Source organism: Cygnus atratus, chromosome 16 (genome assembly GCF_013377495.2).
Source record: "Cygnus atratus isolate AKBS03 ecotype Queensland, Australia chromosome 16, CAtr_DNAZoo_HiC_assembly, whole genome shotgun sequence".
Lineage (NCBI taxonomy): Eukaryota > Metazoa > Chordata > Aves > Anseriformes > Anatidae > Cygnus > Cygnus atratus.
This window is the reverse complement of record NC_066377.1, coordinates 4,916,768-4,935,097: the sequence shown is the minus strand read 5'-3', so window position 1 is coordinate 4,935,097 and position 18,330 is coordinate 4,916,768. Positions and strand designations below refer to the sequence as shown.

Here is an 18,330-nt window from a genome sequence, read left to right as displayed (position 1 = left end):
CCAAGTCAGAGTGGGAGTTCAGAGAAATGTACTCCGAAAGAAGAAATATCCTGAATTATTCTTAGAGGTGTGCAACACTAAAACACAAACACAGGACTGCTGCTGCTACCAGTTGAATTCTAACCTTGTGATCAAGAAAAAAATGAAATCCAGGAGCACTGCAGTATGATTTCTAATACATACAACTCCATTCTCTTGGCCTTTCAGAAAGCTTTTCTTTATAGCTTTTGGTAACTACGCTTTATTTCTACTTTTCCAGCTACACTGTAAGATTTGTAAGGTAAGATGCAAAAAATCCAAACCAAGCAGCTCTTAGAATAATAGCCTCACATCGTGAACCTGACAAGAAAAAAAAGTGAAGTGGAACAATTAAGTTGGATTATGTATTTTAATAGAGAACAAACAGGATAAATGGAATAAAACCATTAAAAGCCACTTTAAGGAATAAAGTGCTAGTAACTGCAGATAAGATACTCGATTTGATATTATCTCAATGTTCATACTGTCCATTTAGAAAAAGGGCTTCAGAGTATGCTCTTTTACACTTGTTGCTTATAATTACAGAGTTTCAGAAAAAATACTGAACATATGACTTCTATAGGTCTAAAAGTTGCATTTCTTTCTCTGATTCATAAAATTTCAAGAGTGGAAAGGATGAGAACAGCTTCACAAATGTTTCAAATTTGCTAACCAAACAGAGCGGGGAAAAAAAAATCCACTAAAATTTACCTTGTAAGTGACACTGCAGAGTGTAATCCATAATATGTTATAATAACAGAGTCATCCATAATATGTTGGGAAGCCTTGACTGGATTGGCACTGAAGGACCAGTCCTGAAAAAATAAACCACACAAACACAAATTCCAATACAGAACACAGGCTAAAGTAGGAAGATCTATCCACAGTATGGTAAGTACAGCATTTCTGTGGTAACAAGGCCAAAAAATTAGGGTCTGATAACTGCTAGCTATAGCAGACTAGCGATCCAGGATTAAGAAAAAATAAATAAATACAAAGACCTGGCTTCTTTTCTACTCCCTTACAAGAATAAAATGAGGGCAACCAATAGTAAGACATACAAACCACTTGTACAGGCATGAAGACATCCTTTCTCCCCCTTATGGGATAACAACCATTAGTTGTAGTAGCTGTTATTATTTAATATTTAGTAAAAGGGGCAATAATTCTCTTTCTCACTGAAGGTACAGTACGCAAGTCAACATAGAGACAGTAACTTAAGAGTATGTGTTTAATTAAATAAAAGCAATACAGTTGGAGTGGCATGAGTTAACCCTACTGAAGGATTTAGTTTTGAAGGAGAATCTAAGCGTAGACAGCACAAAGCAGAACATGAAGAAGAAGAAAAAAATAGCTTAAATTAGAAGATTCCTTTCAGACCTAGATTTTATTTTTAGGGTACTAATCAATGAGACAAGGAAGAGGCTGTGTGGTGGCTGCAGATACTGAAATAACACAAAAGAAAGAAAGCCTATCAACATATCCACTGAGTGCACCATATTATTGCAAGGACTACCTTTTCTTCTAACCATACTAGGTCCTTGCTCGCTATTATCATCAACACCTTTCACTTACTACTAAGTACTACCAATCACCTTCCTTAGCCTTCAACACCTTCTTAAGAAGCAGAATATTTGATGACATGATCTGCTCTGCAGCTGCTAGTTATCGAGAGATAATAGATCAATTGCTATCAATGGAATGGTAAGCAGCTGACTAGAGGATAGTAAATAAAATGAGCAAAATCAAGGTTCAAAACAAATGCAGTCTAGCGGGCCTTCATGAAATGGGTAACAAACCTGCAGAACTCCTTGCTAAAGTATATTGTGGATGCCAGAAATTTGCAAGGGTTTAGGGGGAAGACCAGGCAAGAATTTGGGACGGATATACACTGAGATGTACTCACCCAGCATGAGAAGATTGAAATAGCTGAGGAGTGTTAGGAAGAAATATCAGATATGCCCACCCATAATATCTGCTTGGTCTGCCTCTGGCAGGACACAGGCCTGGCAGGACTTTGTTCCATCTTGGCAGAGCTATTCTTAGTGTAATTGTCCCAGTGAAAAAAACAAGTGCTTCCACTCACTATTACACTAGAAATATAAGGAAAAAAATAAAAGAAAGACATTGAAAAATTCTGCTGCAGGTGCTACAGTTCTTGCACAATCTGAGACAGGAGTAGAGGGAGATTTCTGAACTCATTTGAATGTCTACAGATGAAGCGAGGTTGCTGCTTGGCTTGTAAAAATTACTGTTCTAATTCAATACATATCTAGGTAATTTGGGACATTTTGAAATGTCTGTCTTTAGAATCCTTGATACAGTAAAAACTCAGTTAAGTCTGCCAGTACTTCTCAACCTCCATCACGATAACTGTAGCAGAGGCCCATAATGGGTTGGGAATCCCGCCGGTACTGTTGTGATACAGAATTGCTTCTGTCATTGATGACTTTCTCAGGACCTCTGAAGTGCTGGTATATAGCAGACTGACTGGAGACTATTATCCTCTACTTGTAGTAACTGACGCATTTCCACAACCATTGGCAATGCTAACACTGCTGTTGTAAAGTGTCAATAAAAAAAATTATACTTTGATATTCATTACTTTAGATGCATTAATAAAGGCTCGATGGCAAAATTAACCTTTAAAAGAATGATGTAATCCTATGGCTCCCTGATAGGGCTGCCAATAATTTCCTGTATACAGTTATGTTTCATAGCGTATTCTCTCTACTCCATCAGATATTTATTCAGCCAAAGAAAGCACAAACCACTGAGGATAAAACCACTACTGAGTGCTTGCGGTATCATCCATTAGCATCATGAGTTTCTTGACAGCACAAAGGACTGCAGACTGCCAATAATAATTAAATAGAGTTCCCCATAGTCTTAAGCAGAGGTCCTCATTGCTTTGAAGAGGAAAATGCAAGTGAAAAATAATAGTAATAATAAACGGACCCAAGCCTGGACCAAGTAACTGTCTTTTACAGAATTGGAAATATCTCCATATACAATATTTATATGACATTTGTGTTGGGCAGAATACACAAGCTGAGACATTCTTACGTTGTCAGCTGGTCTGCTATTCAACAAGTCCAGCTGGAGGCCTACATGAAGATTTAAGATGTACATACTGTATCATTCAGATGCACACATATAACATCTTTACAAATAGAGAAAAAAAATATTTTGACAGGTTCTGTTAAAAATGCATTAATAATCAGATTTTTTGCAACAGTCACAAGACCAAGGGAAAAGAAGACAAAATGTTAAAATAATTCACGTCTTCTGAATGATTTTTGAAGAAGTAAACCTACTGGTATCTTTCCTGACTGATCTGATTAGACTTGCCATTCTCTAAAATAAATTCTGAAATATTTCCACTTTATTTTATCTGGAGAAAAAAATTAAACAAAACAAAACACACAACACCATCCCTCCCCCTAGTCTGTTAGCTCACTAACCAAGGGTATAATTACCTAAATATAAATCCCTCGGGTCATAAAATCCTTAGCTGTAGATGTATGGACATCTTCCTCCAATATGCATGCCTACAAATGAATACTGAGATTTATAAGCCATTCATGTGCATAATTATTTGCATACTTGGCCAATAATAGTGTTCAAGGTCTCTGTATTTTAAATTGGGTTAAATTAAAGCATATTTTTAGACTACACATTAATAATAAAAAACCTAGTTCTGCAACCGGACCTTAGCATTTGAAGGACATACCCTTGCAGAAGCAGTTTATAGGAGAGAGGCCTGAAAATATCTATATGTTCTCTGACGATATTAAATTGATCTTGGGAATTCTTTTCCAGTGCACTTTTTAATAACCAGACCTAGAAGGACACATTTGTATAACAACGAGAGGTGTGCAGTAGGGATAACCTCTAACTGAAAACAATGTGACTCTTAACTTGAAAGGCTTTGCGAACAAGCTCTAAATCCCACTCCATATTCCAGTTTACCCATGTCTCTGCTTTTAGTACCATTCCTTGTATTGTTTTTTGTGTAAACTGGCATCCTTCCCAATTACCTAACATTGCTGTACACTTGCACAGAGGTCACTCAGGTGGTATACAACCCAAATGACTAAAACCTTCTTGTTTACAAACACATTTGTGAGACAAGCATCTGACAATATGTGGATTTTCCGTGTTGCTCTGGCTTCACAATGGATTATGCCAACGGCTTTGAAATGCTGGAAGCAGCTGGGGCTCTTGGCCTTGCAGAATAAATTTCAGAGCCACATCCAATGTCCTTCAAATACATGGGTAGTACTCCCTTAAATCTGCTCCTCCCCACAATATTTCAGAGTGTTTCCTCAACGTATTGGGGAGTGCTAAGCCTGCTTTGTTAGACTGCTACTTTCAGTGTAATTACATGGTAAGAGGACTTTGCCAAAATCCCCATAAATTATTTTTGCACAACAGACCCTGCAGAGCTAGTAATTTGCAACCCCGCCAACTGTGCTCATGCAACTCTTCACATGACCATACAGAAAATCTGATCACTGACATAAGCCACGTTAGAAGTGGTACTAAAGGAAAAGGATTGTTTTTAACCTGGATCTTTTCATTGATTCAGTTTATACCATGGTCCCACAATTATACCGGCACAACTGAGGGAGACAGCAAACTACCCTACACAGATCAAGGACAAGGCAGAAATTCTGAAATTAAATTATTGTTGAAGTCCCCATATCATGTAACTGTTCTCTCAGACTGTTTTAAACAGATGCTCCAGTCTTAGTAAAGATACTTAGTCTGAAAGTGTTCACCTGACTACAGCCTACTGCTGTCCAGAAGCTGAGCTGACAAAGTGCATTTTACAACAGAACTGCACTACAGAGATTCCCATGATTATTTTTTTCTGATTTTCCTTATACCAATGACATAGTCTCCATCTTTGAAGTCATGGAACAGAACATCCAATTAATTCCGTCTGGGGCTAAGTTTTCTGCTTAAAAGTTTACTATTAAAAACAATCCTAGAAAAACAACCACTACCTCTGTCCACCAAATAGTCTTCAAATTGCTAAGAAGCCTGCCCTTCCAAAATTTGCAGCAAGATGGCACCTGTGCCATTAAGAAGCAACATACTAAACTGCAATACTGCAGGCGAGCAGAATGTTTTAAGATTGCCTGCTGCCATGGCAACATTTACAGCTGTCAAAAAAATGGTACTGAAAAAGTAAAAAAGAATTAGCTCATTTTTTGCTGAAGAATGATTTCTCAACATGACTTACTACATCTGCAAAAGAGCAGAAGCACAACCTCTGTAGTAATAATCTTACTGCACATGCATATTTTGCCTAAATGAGGATGGAAAACACTAAATAAGCCCTCACTTTATCTTTTAGAATACAGTAACTTCACCGTGTATTAGTAGGAATGGTATTCAGTCTGTATTTTCCTTAAAAGTAAACTAAAAATTCCAGAAAATTATTTGTAGCTGTCCTCTTTCCCTTCTCAAGTGTTCCCTCAGGAATTGGTTGAGCAGGAAATTGAATGAATGGAGCCATCCTAAAGAATACTCTATCCCAGACACACATAAAACTATGTAGCACACAGGAGTACTCAGACAAGTACAAAAGATCAAGTACCACAGAGACTGAACCACTGCATTCCTCCCCAGGGAAGCTAAAAAGGCAAGTTTAATTCTCTTAAATGAGTCCTGCATGCTGCAGCTCTGCTGCCCCTTCTGCTCCACTGGGTAACACCCGAGTAGGAGAATTGGAACCCGAGTCTGTGACTTCTGAAGAGCCACGTAATACACAACTACCATCTCAAAGGAGATATTGTGCTGCTAATTTGAACCTTGTTTATTAAGAGTTCTGATCAAGTCAATTGTTCATTCTCTCAGCTCCTGACCAATTCTAGACTTCCTGTATGTCCCCCACGAATACACGCCCAAGTTAGCTCCCAGTTATATGAGGTTGTGTCTTCTGTGAGATGCTCACAACTTCTGGCTATTATGGTCTTCATTAGATTTCAGGTCCCCAAGAACTGCAAACTGTGATTTACTGAAGGAAGCTCTGTCACTAGTTTCATCTACCACTGGCCCCCAAAGTATTTTAACTCTGCAACGGCCAAATTTCTTTTGTATTGAGGTCTGTGTGAAGAACCTGTCAAAATCAGGTGTCACACAAGAAATGAAACTGATATAAAAATGACATCAGAACGCCAGTGAAGTAAATGTTGAAACCTCCACTAACATGAGTGGAATCAGAATTCTGTCCTGCAACTAACTCTATGTTAAAGATTCCCCAGCTCTCATCCAAGTAGCACAGAACACCATGCTTCCCTTCCTGCTTCTGCTGACACCTCAAAGATCTTTGCTCTTTGAATTAAGGTGAAAAGGTTATAAATAAAAAATATTCCAGAATTGGTAACAGCAAGGTGGGACCTAATCAGAATACACTGTATAAATACAATAAATCACAAAAAAAAAAGACATCGCTGATAACAGCGCATTCCTGAAAAAAATGGGCTGTGTTGCTTCTACAATAGGAACACTTCCAACAGCAAAACAAGAAGTCTTCTTTCTGCATTTATATTTTCTAATGGAATGCCATTGACTGGCAATGCTGTTAGAGACCGTGAGGTGCCCGCAGGCGTGGTGCCACCTGCCTCTGGCACCTGGTGCCGCGGGGCAGCGGCTGTGCTCCGGGCCCACGGGTGGCTCTGGGGAAAGGTGCTGCAGAGGGGACTCCTGCAGGGAAGGTGGAATGAAGGCAGCAGGAAGGTTCCCTCCCGGGGGAAGAAGCCATTCCTGTCATCCTGGACTGTGGGTGTGATAAGAAGCACATCCCTGGGTTTTCCCACAGGAATGAGTACAGCCTGCTGTCCGAGTGATGCCGGCCATGGCTCTTGGACCGCCCATGTCTGCAGTTTTTCATAGTTTTGGATATCTGAGAAGGACCATGGAATAATTTGAGGATGCAAATGAGAATAATGAGGAACTTCCAGCTGTATTCCTTGAGAAAACTGTGCCTATAAAATAGACCCACAGAAGAGAATATTCATTCCCCAAAGGCAATGCAGAAAGGAAGATTTGGACCTGCCATGGGAGTTGTGCATACTCCCCTTTTACTCAGCTGTTTTGAAGTCTAAAGGGGAGAAAAATGGAAAATGAGACTCATCCCCTCCGAGCTTGAACTGGCAGAAGCTATGCTTCCACATGCATCGCCCCCAGCATCACTGGCCTTGACAGCACTGCGGGGGGTCCTCCCCACCTTCCCCACACAGCTGCCTGCTCCTTGCTCCTTACACACAAGTACTAGGCACAGCAATCACGTCCCTAAAACTCCCCGTGGGCCTTTGTGTGGCACAGATAGGAGTTCCCTCACCAGAGATGTGATGCTGCTGTTACTATTATAAGCTGCGCGGTTTGGAATCAGGGATACAGAGTTCAGAGTATCCCTGGGTACTCTGGGAGTATACAAAGGGAGTATCCCTGGATACTCTGGGAGATACAAAGGGAGTACAGAGCCTCCCTTTGCCATTGCACAGCGGCTTAGAAGGACTATGTGAGAAGAGCTGTTTGTCAAGAAGTCAGGCAGCAGAGCTCAGCGTCTTGCTTCACGTTTTTGCCCGCCTCTTCTTCTCCTTCACTTATAAAATGACAGACAGAGCCCTAGAGCTGTGGAAGAAAGCAAACATGAAAATCAGAAAATCAGATGGGTGATTCCTAGAATAGCTCCTGAGTATCCGAGATTCTAAATGTGAATATGTACGTGAAACAGCCAATAAACAAGTCCCTCAGGATTATTCATTTTTTATTTGCCTTCCATAGTAGCAACTACATCATCATGCTTTGGAGAAGACATCTTTCAAGTCTTTGTGCTGACAAAGTTGTGACTGCAGAATGATACTTCTGTATGCACTCAGTGATGTGCATTTATCTTCTTGACAAATAAAGGCTCAAAATAGGCCCTATGCCCTCTTTACCATGAATGCATTTGAGGAAGAAAAATACACAAACATGAAGTAAATAGAGACAAGAACCTTTTAAGCACTAGAATGCTCCTCTTTGTTGTTAGTATAAGCATACTGAACCACAACAGGCTGGCAAAAAATCTCAAAAACTAGGTTAAGACTCATAAGCCACAGAACAAATGCTTTCTTGTGCTGCATCTAAGAAAACTGCTCTGAGCAAAGCTATTTGTCCCTCGGTCATCAAAATAATTTTGACATGAAAGCTGATGCTGTTGATCCAAACATATTCTGAACTGATTTTTCTAAATAACAGCACAGAAAGATGAGAGCTATCTTCAGTGATCACATACATTCTTGAGATTGCCAACAATGAGGCTGTTTAATATTCTGCTGAATCAAGAGAAACAGTACTGACATGACACCTATTTTTTCCTTCTCTTCAGAGAATTATTTCTTTCTAACACAACTTAGGATTTCTCTCTACATAGCTAGATCATGAAACAGAAGTTCAGCTGTCTAAGAAACAGAAGACTCTAACCATGCCAACCACTTGTATCATTGCATTTCTATAAATTATCAAGGGAAGGCACATCAAGTGCATATGCATTAGTTTGCTTGGAGAATATGCATCAAGCAAAATATGTTTTCCCCTTTGTGTTCCTTATGTGAATATGTCATTTTAAGAAGGTCTTTCTTTCTTTCTTTCTTTCTTTCTTTTTCTTTCTCTCTTTCTCTCTTTTTTCTTTCTTTCTTTTTCTTTCTTTCTTTCTTTCTTTTTCTTTCTCTTTTTCTTTCTTTCTTTCTTCCTTCCTTCCTTTCTTTCTTTTTCAGCTGAATGGACTCCAATTGCAGAAATATCTGCCACTAAGCTAGAAAACTCTCATAACTCTTCATCATAAATATCAAAGGCTAGAGATCCTCTGAGAGGGAAATAAAGATATCAGATCATTGTACTTTCTTGGAAAATGTTGCAAACTTGTTTACCACAAGACCGCTACAGTCAGCAAATAAAAGGAAAATCATGTTACTACTAATAGTTGTTCTGATCCTGCAAATATTTGTGTTTGAGACATTTATGGAATATCACACAGCAAAAGGGAACTTAAGGGCAATTTTTCAAGTGTTAATACCCACAGCTAGAACCAGGCTTAATTTCATTTTAATTTGAGAGGGATTTACAAATCAATATACATACAATATATTAGTTGGTGCTTGCCTTTATCAGCTTTTATTTACTTCTGTGAAAATGCTCTGTTCCTTTTGGCATTGGTCCTTTGATATGAAGAAAACACTTTACCGTCATTTGCAATCATGCATAATTTTTACACAACAGACATTATTTAGCCACAAAGGCTTAAACAATTTAACACAATTCATTTTTTCTTGTACCCCCTCTCCCAAATGTGATGATGGCTCATTTGGAAACAAGGTGGCCTAGGGGCAGCTCTGTCAGCTGGCATGCACAATGCCTAGGATTTATTCCCAGACTGAGCCTCTTGATGCTTGGCTTGGCAGGAATGAGAGACAATGAAATGTTTTAACTAAGTTGAATCAGCAAGGCAGATCCTAGCCTTGTTTGACTGATTTCTACCTGACAATATTTTATGATCCAAGGGGACCCCATCAAGTGCCCTCTACAGAGGCAAGCAGTATGTGCGTTGGTTAAAAAACAAACATCTTGTGTGTTTCTAGAGGTTACTAATGTTATCTCTGAGATATTCTTTCTTGGTTTGAAACTATTTTAATACATTTGTCTTGTACTTATGCCTAAATCTGACGTGGAACTCCATGTTCTACACCAGAAATCAATACGATTCTTCAGTGCAGAAGGAAGGGGCATACAATTAGTACAGACAGAACTTCATAGAATTCACTAGAAACCACCAACATCTTCTAGCATGACCCAAAAGCTACCTAAAGACAAGAAATAAAACTTATGACTTTTTAGGACTAGACAGAAGATTTGGCTTATTATTTGACTATAAGGGGTAGATTTCTATCTTGAGAACTGGACCCAGTACCTGTGTCAGACTGCTCTCTGTATGCACAGAAAAATCTACTGCAAGTCACTTTGAGAGATCATGACTCCCTTTCAAAGTTGAGTCATGGTAACTCAAAAGCTTGGCTCTAGGAGAAAAAGGGTACAAAAACCATTGTAATATCTTTAAACCATCCCTTAAACAAAATGTTCTGGTTTTAATTGTTTATTTGATTCCTTGGGAATGTTTTATAGTGTGATAAAAATGGCTCATTTAGCTGTCCTTTTGGAATTATGATGAGCCATTTAACTCAAAAGGCTTGGAAGAAATTACAATAATTGACATTGAAGATGTGTCAAGATAGCAACATTACGCTCTCAGAAAGTTATCAAATACCCTTGCTGCCTTAATTTACTCCATCACATTAGGATACGGCTTTGATTACATTGCTCTACATGCTACTTTTTCCTTAGGATCTACCTTAAGCAAAGCCGGAGGGGACAGTACTCATTGAACAAGGATCTCATTAATATTTTGCTTTGAATGTTTTATTCAACTTTTTTGTTATCATGAGGTACCAAAGTTCAACTATGCCAGGAGCTTGCCCCAGCCCTGAGCAGACCCACCAGGACAGCTGTCCTGGGGCCTCACCAACCTCAGGGAACACCCAGCCCCAAAACAACTCCCTACAGCAAGGCATGCACTCGGTCAACTTTGAAACTCCTCCAAGACAAAAGGGCAAGGGTGCTTTGTATAATAGACATGACGGATTTTAAGCGTTAAACCAACACCAAACCGCTCCATTTGCCTCGAGCTTCCAGAACTGACTGAAATGAGCGCCCTGGGGCCCTCCTCCCGAGCGGAGGTGCCGTTCAGACCCCAGCCACGGCACTTTCTGAGGCGGAGGGGTGGAAGCTCCCCTCAGGGCGCTCCCCTCAGGGCGGCCACTCCAGCCCGCGTCCAGCTCCCCTCAGGCTGCCCGCGGTTGAGGCGAAGCGAGGCGAGGCGAGGCGAGGCGAGGCGGCCCGCGCGGCCCCTCCCCACATCACGTGCCCCCCGGCGGAGTGGGGCGGGGCGGGGCCGCGCGGCGGCGGCGGCGCGCACCTGCGGCTCCCTCCGCCTTTGTGCGGTGCAGGTGCGGCGCTCCCCCCCCCCTCAACGACCCCCGCCCCGCCGTGACGTCAGCGTGCCGCTCGCGGGGCACGATGGGAGAATCCCGATGCGCGGCGCCTTGAGGCGGCCCCGGCAGCGGCGCTCGGCGGGGGGGGGCAGCCCGGGAGGCGCCGGCGGGGGGCCGGGCCGGCGGCTGGCTGCCCGGCTCATCCCCAGCCCGGCCGGCGGCATGGCCCAGCCGCCCCCCTGAGGCGGCCGGAGCCGCCCCCCGAGCTGCCGGTGCCGGCGGAGGCGCCCTGCCGCGCAGCCCGCTTCGACGGCGCCGGGGAGGATGCTGCCACGGCTGGCCCTGCCCGGCTGACACCCCCCGCCCCGTCCCCCCGTCCCCGTTGTTCCCCCCCCTCCCACCCCATCCCCCGGCCTCCGCCGGCTCCATGAGCGCCTCGGCCCGCCCCTGAGCTCCCCCCGCCCGATGGCCGCGTCGGAAGAAGGCACCGGCTGCTTCCCCCCGCGGGGCAGGTCGCACAGCGACCCCAGCGTCCTCACCGAGCCCGCTGCCGCTGCCGCCGCCGGGGAGCCCGCAGGTAACGGCCCCGCGCCCCCCGCCCCGCTCCGGGCACCGGCAGCCCCCGGGGAGCGGCGGGGCGAGGCGGCCGGCGGGCAGCGGGGCGCTGCGGGGCCGTGGGGCGGGGGGAGCGGGCTGTTGGAGCGGGGTCACCATGGAGATGGGGGAAGCCGAGGCCGACCGAGGGGCTTTCTGCCCCCCGGAGGTAATTTTCGCCTCGCGGGGAGCGGTGTAATCGGCTTAGGGAGCGTGGTCGCGGAGGGGGGGTGCTGGGGGCACACAGCTCAATTGGTGGTCCGTAAAGAGGATATGGTGATGAGAGTGCTTTTTTTTTTTTCCTTAATGATGTTTTCAGCTTAACTTCACTTTGAGGTATAATTGTAAATGTCTGTTGTCGGTGACTCAGTCGTTTCACATTGTCAGAATCTAAGCAGCGATGTCCCCTTCAGAGAGAGGGGGAAAAAAACAACAAATAACAGCATCACTTTAATGTGATGTGATTGCAAGGAAAGGCCCAACAACAAGCTGGAAGGAAAGGCCCAATTCACATTGGGCCACGTGAATAGATCTTCATGCAAGAGCTGGAAGGTTTTGCTGGGAGAAAAGGAGTAATCAACATAGGACACAATGAGTGGAGTGTTGATCATCTCTGCCCATTACAATGAATAGGAAACCTAGGAATGGCTTTGGGATTTGGGTCAGGCACCATCAGCCTGAAAGAGACAGTCCCTGGATGTAGTCTTGGACTGAACTTTAGTTCTGGCCCTTGCCAGGTTACTGAGTAAATAAGATATTCCAGGTTTTTTTGATAAACCGGCTACACTGCTTCCTTCTGAGCCAATGAGAATATTAATATTTAACTATTTTAAGTTATCTCATTTATTTGTTTTCTCAAGTAATTCTGAGCACCTTGCTTTGGAGTGAAATACAAATTAAATTAAGGAAAACAATAGATGATTTATCACTGATGCCCAACTGTTCCGGTACCCTAAGTAAAGGGAACAAAGGACTCTTCTAACGTGAACTGCTCGACTCACTCCCAAAGGGGCGATCTTGCCTGAAAGGAATGTATGTTTCTGCCGTTTGATTTCTGAAAGCAGAAGTGGCTAATGAAAAGAAGATATATGCAATCTCACTTTTAGTCCTCTGTGTTATTTTCTGCTAATCAATTATTTTGACCTTTGTGAAATATACAACAAAGAAAGTACACAACATGTCTGACACGTAGACAAAGATATAAATATTCTACTTTTTGTAAGGAAAAGGGGCTATCAATACTAAGTAGCATTTTTTCCCCCTAATACAGATTTCATCAGATAAGAGTGTCCCATTGCATGGCAGAAGCTATACTAATATGCAAGAAAAGATGTCTTTTATGGTATCATTATATACATACAATACGTGGAGAGAAACAAAAGGTGATAAATGACTGTGGGTTTTGTCCAGGTAGGTATAAATAGTTGGTAGTAGAGTTAGCGTGTTTGGTAAGCTTTTCAGGTTTTCCACATACTAATTTAAATTTGTTTATCAAATAGTATTAAGCACATGTATGTTTCAAACTAATAATAAATTGAACACAAATTACTTATTTAAATAATATTTTACCCATATTGTCAGTAATCACTCTGAGTAATTTAATGCAATCAGCTACTCAAAAACCTGAAACATCATTTATACTACTGTAAGCATTCTATATGCTAAACTGTACAATTGTACTTTATTTTATATGTTATTCTGGAAAACAATTTTGTCATTAGATTATCAACATAATCATCTATAGACTCTCAAGTCAAAAGAAAGTCTTAGGAGCATTAAATGGTAAGAAGTTTGTGTTTATATCCCAATCCTACTCACGGACAAGTCTTGTAGAGAAGTCAGTTTGAACATGTAGGATTCCTTGTTCATTTAATAATGAACATAACGCATAATGAAATGCATAAACAGGCATTTTCATATACAGTTAAACCATAAAGACAAATAAGCTAATAGCAAAACAATAGTAACTGAAGGGTCACTACAGAAACAATTCAACTTCTGTATGGCCTTGGAATAATGCTATATTCTTACCAGAGATTTAGTCTTATTTTGCAACGTTGTTTTGAATGCATGATGAGGTCAAGAATCATTCTGCACCAATTCATTTGGCTACGTCTACCCTATGAAAGGATATCAAGGTTGAAAATGTGGTGGGAGATAAAGCCAACCTATCTCCTAAAGATTTTCCCGGTGTTCATGTTTGTTTGTTTGTTTTAATAGGCATAACTTATATTCTTGAACAGCAGAATTATAGTTTTTTTTTTCTTTTTTAGCCAAGCTTTATCCAGGAGAATTTTCAATGATGCTAAACTGCTAATGTATAGGTGGAAGCATATAGCTCTTAGTGATTTTCATGTGTTAATCTAAGAAAATTCTCTGATGCAATGCTTCATTTTCCTTTCTCTCTCAAAACACCAGCATAACAGTTGCACTGACTGTACAAAGCATGGTTACAAGACTTGCTGGCTGTGTTGCAAGTTCAAAAGCCTTTATCACTGGACAATATAATGTCTTTTTAGGTGATACTGAGCAATATCAACATCAGACTCAAGGAACTTAGGATGAACAGACTGCAGATGGCAAGTGTCAGTTCACCTTCCTATTGTAATCTGGTTAGCTTTCATTTGCAATTATTTGATGAACTGTTGCTTGAGGTCAAATCTCAAAGGGAACTTCCCATGTGAGAAAAAGCTTTTTTTTTTTTTTTTTTTTTTTAAGGACTCGCTCTGCTTCTAGCATGAAATAACTAAGTAACTGGCTGGTTCAAATAGCCTTAGATCTTTTCTATGAAAGGAAATAAGGTAGAAAAAAAATGTGAGAAGTTCTGGACATTCACAATCCTGACCGATGCCAGCAGCAGCTGCAATTACTCCAAGCCTTGAACAATCAAGACTTCATGATAAAGCTTATTATCCACTGTGATTTTCTTTACAAAGCAATCACTGTAGAAATGAAAAGCTATTCTATAACCTTGGTTTACTAGAAGAGATGTAATCTTTACAGACTACAGTGAATTTCATAACATGTAAAAAAAAATTAACACATTACTAACATCTTATTAAATGTTCCTGTAGTAAATAAAATAAACAAGGTGTTCAGTAAGCTAGACTAGAGGCACTTAATAGCTACTTAATAGCTACTTATTCTAAAACAGAAATACAAATTTGCTGATTTAGATTCTTCATATGCAACTTTAATTAAACAGCAGCTCCTCACAGTGACCAATTAAGACACCACAGCCGTGGTCTGAGAAGAAAATATGGACTAAGTTATCTGTGGCAGGCTCCACTGACAAATAGGTAATTTCCTCCAGCATTTAAATGGTACATATAGTTCCTATTCTTAGCATAGGGAATACTGGAAACAGTATGAGAAAGGCAGGAAAGAATCAGTGTTCCTTTGTTTTAATTGAATTAGTAATTCTCTCCTTTAAGATAAAATAATGCACTTCAGCCTGTGATTTAAGCAAACTATTTTATGGCTGGTGAGCAATATTTTATGAGCAAGCCCAGCAAATGTTGGTTTTCATATTTCAGTCTTTACTTAAGCACACTGTCGCATTGAGTGTGCAAGAATTAAAAAGGATACATCCTGAATTTGAGAAACCCACATCAAAATAGTTGTGTCGTGCTTAATTAGAGACTGGACTGTTTTTAAGAAAGTTAATTTAATTTTTTCTTATGTCGTGACTTAATGCCAGATTCACAAAGAAGAATCACAATTACCACCTTAATCTGTAAATCCTCATAGGAGAGATCTCCAAAATCAGAAGCATCTTTCCCTGCTGCCATTAAGACAGCTGTCCAAAATCCCATCATTTTCACTGAGTTCTGGAGAGGGACAGAAAACGCTATTGTATCAGATTCTAGGTGTAAAGATGGAGCTTGCTTGACTGTAAATGGGGTTAGCTCTGAGCTGAAAAACTATTCTAAAAATACCACGTACTTCCATAACTTCAAGGGGAAATTTGGAAGCAGTTATGAAAGCTTAAAACTGATAAAACATTAGCTAAATTCCAATTAAAAAAAAAAAAAAGGTGGTGGAAATTGAGTCAAATGGCAAAGGACAGCAATCACTTAAGAAAACGTAACACCAAGAGGGATATTAATTCCAGTGATCAGAGTTCTGTTTCTTTTCCTTTTCTCTTTCCCTTTTTCCATCTCTCCAGGGAAGGATCCAGAGAGAAAGGAGTGTCTAAAGAGGACAGGGATATGAAATTTGAATCAGATTTGAACATTACCATCTATTTCAGAAACAGTTGCAGGAAACCAAAATATTGCTCTCATTATATCCTTCCAGCAGTCAAAGGGCATAAAAAAGATGGACAGCCTCTTTTGATTCATAGTCATAAGAGAGGGGGCTCCACTGAATGAAGAAGAGCACACTGTGTCAAAGCTACCTGTACTTGAGGAGAGACAACAACTGAGACAATGTGAAAATATTGCCCTATCCCCCTCAATTTTGGGATAATCCATTTTAATTTGTAGAAGCATACGTTGTATTTTGCTCTCCATGTCGCTACTTTTCCTCCCTGACACCATGCGCTTAAAGAATGACTTTTCAGGAGCGGCAATACTGAGATTTTCAGTGGACATTGCCAATGGTCTACCATGGCCTCCATCCCCTCCAGTGCAGGAGCTGTACCAAGGCACGGAGCTGCTCTGGTGCCAGCAGCAGTGTTAGCTCTTGGTAACAGCTGTATTCGCACGAGTTCTAGAATGCTGGTTGGAGAAGAGTGATGGAGGCTTCTCAGCCACTACACTATGCTGTGGGGTGCTTCAAGATCTGTCAAGCTAAAGCTGCTTCAAGATAGCTGTTTCAGATATGTACAACTATTTTGTTGCCAGACACTAATTCCCTTTTTATTTCTTTTGATATCATGTGTAATCAGCAGCACTGAGCACTGAATTAACTCAAGGAGATAAAATTGCATAAAACTTAAAAATCCTTCATTGCTGTTCTTAGTTATCATAATTCAAAAGTTCTGTAGCAGGAACGTTCTTGTATTTTTTTTTTTTAGGATGTTAAGTGACTTGACGTGTTATGTTCCTCTCACGTTGCCTCTGCCTGGGCTGAAGACAGTCATCACCTGTAACCCAGCAGAGCTTCACAGGCACTATAAGGCCATCAGGCATTTAAGTAATGCCTGGGGCAGGTCTTAGGCAATAAAACATCAAGTATAGGAATATTCTGTACTAGGGCTTTTTGTTGTTATTTATTATTATTTTTAAAGCTTTAAGCCAGCCTGGATAGGTTGTTGCTCCCTTCATATGCCTACTGTTGATTCCTCACAACTTTTTAGTGTTGTTTTATGCCAATAAGGATTTTAATTAACACTAATTGCTGACATACTTATTTCTTCAACAACTTTGCTCAGTTTGAGTCTGGTGCATGGCATTAGGGGACTTGTTAGCAACTGGTATGCATAGGAAAAGCTTAGCTTCTCCTCCTGCACCAGGAAACTAAACAGGTAAACTGCGTAATGTTGGAAGCTACTGCCGGGGAAGGTGTGACAACCCCAACACATATTAAAAGTCCAGTATAGTAGGTTTGGGCTGCAGATGTTTGTAAGGAGCAAAGAGAAATGGTGCAACTGGAGTGCAGCCACAAACTGGTGCCAGCTTTTAAAATCTGCTCCAGTGATTTCTTTTTCTGCAAAACTATTCATTCCAGGCCCATAATTCAGGAAAAACAAACAAACAATCAAAAAAACCACACTTGTAATCATGTGTATAAAAAGTGCTTAAGACTTAAGGCAATTAATAGCAGAGTGAGTGTCAGGACAGAAAAAGATGCTGCTCATGCCCTGCCTGTCAGTTGGCTGGTGCTGTCATAGTTTTGCAATCATTCAGATCACTGCAATGTAAATCAGGGACTTGTAGTCTTATCTTTGATACGCTTAGTTGTTGCATAAATTTTCAAATTTGATACTAACACTTGAGCCAGGTCACCTATTAAATGTACTTTGTTCTACCGGAAATATTTTGGTTTCCATTTCATTTTCTTGTATCACCCAGTCTATTCTGTTAATAAAGTTTGTTTGCCTTGCATCGTATTTCTTCTGAAAAAAGAAGTGTGCCAGGTCTCCTACATCCTTTCCCAACAGTACTAATTTATGACCAAAATTAAATAAGCTTGGAAGTAGCTTTGCTCCAGTTTATGACTTTACCATATTTTTCATATATATGAACCTTTGTGATATTTTAAGTTCTCTTACTCAAAGTCAGAATGCTTCTGATCTAATTCAACAAAAGGGTTCCCAACTGAAACTGACTGTTCCACATATATTTAGTTCCTCGCATGATACCATAGGGACTATAATGAGGAACACTCAGCAGAGACTAGAAATGTGCAGATATTAATTTACATTCCAGCTTAATATCCCATTTCCACTGAAATCCAAATTTCATTCCTGTAAGACTCCTTAAAACATTTATTTGTCAATTGTGCAGATTTTTTATGACATAGCACCAGAAAAATCATCACAGTATTTCCAAGTAGTGCAGTGCTAGTTACCCTCTAACAAAGGAGCCATTGTGCTTTCAGGAAGCTCGTTTTCTTTCTTATCAAATCCCCAGTCCCTTACTGATCTCCTCTAACCCCAAGTCCCTGTCATGCAGGGAAGCACAGGACTCCCTCCTTTGCTCTGTCCTGCAGCAGAGCATCTCCTCCTAGC

The 18,330-nt window shown here is 40.9% G+C and overlaps 1 protein-coding gene across 2 annotated transcripts in view; it reads left to right on the top strand.

The window, feature by feature from the left end:
• Positions 1-11,244: 11,244 nt before the first annotated feature.
• The window catches only part of PHACTR3 (phosphatase and actin regulator 3), a 104,821-nt gene continuing 97,735 nt past the window's right edge, over positions 11,245-18,330 (top strand). Inside the window, exon 1 of one of the 2 annotated variants that reach the window (XM_050714034.1) lies at positions 11,245-11,637. In XM_050714034.1, coding sequence (XP_050569991.1) covers positions 11,526-11,637 — 112 coding nt within the window. In that variant the 5' untranslated portion in view covers positions 11,245-11,525. The remainder of the gene's footprint in view (positions 11,638-18,330) is intronic. The other variant, XM_050714033.1, reaches the window with a different exon arrangement.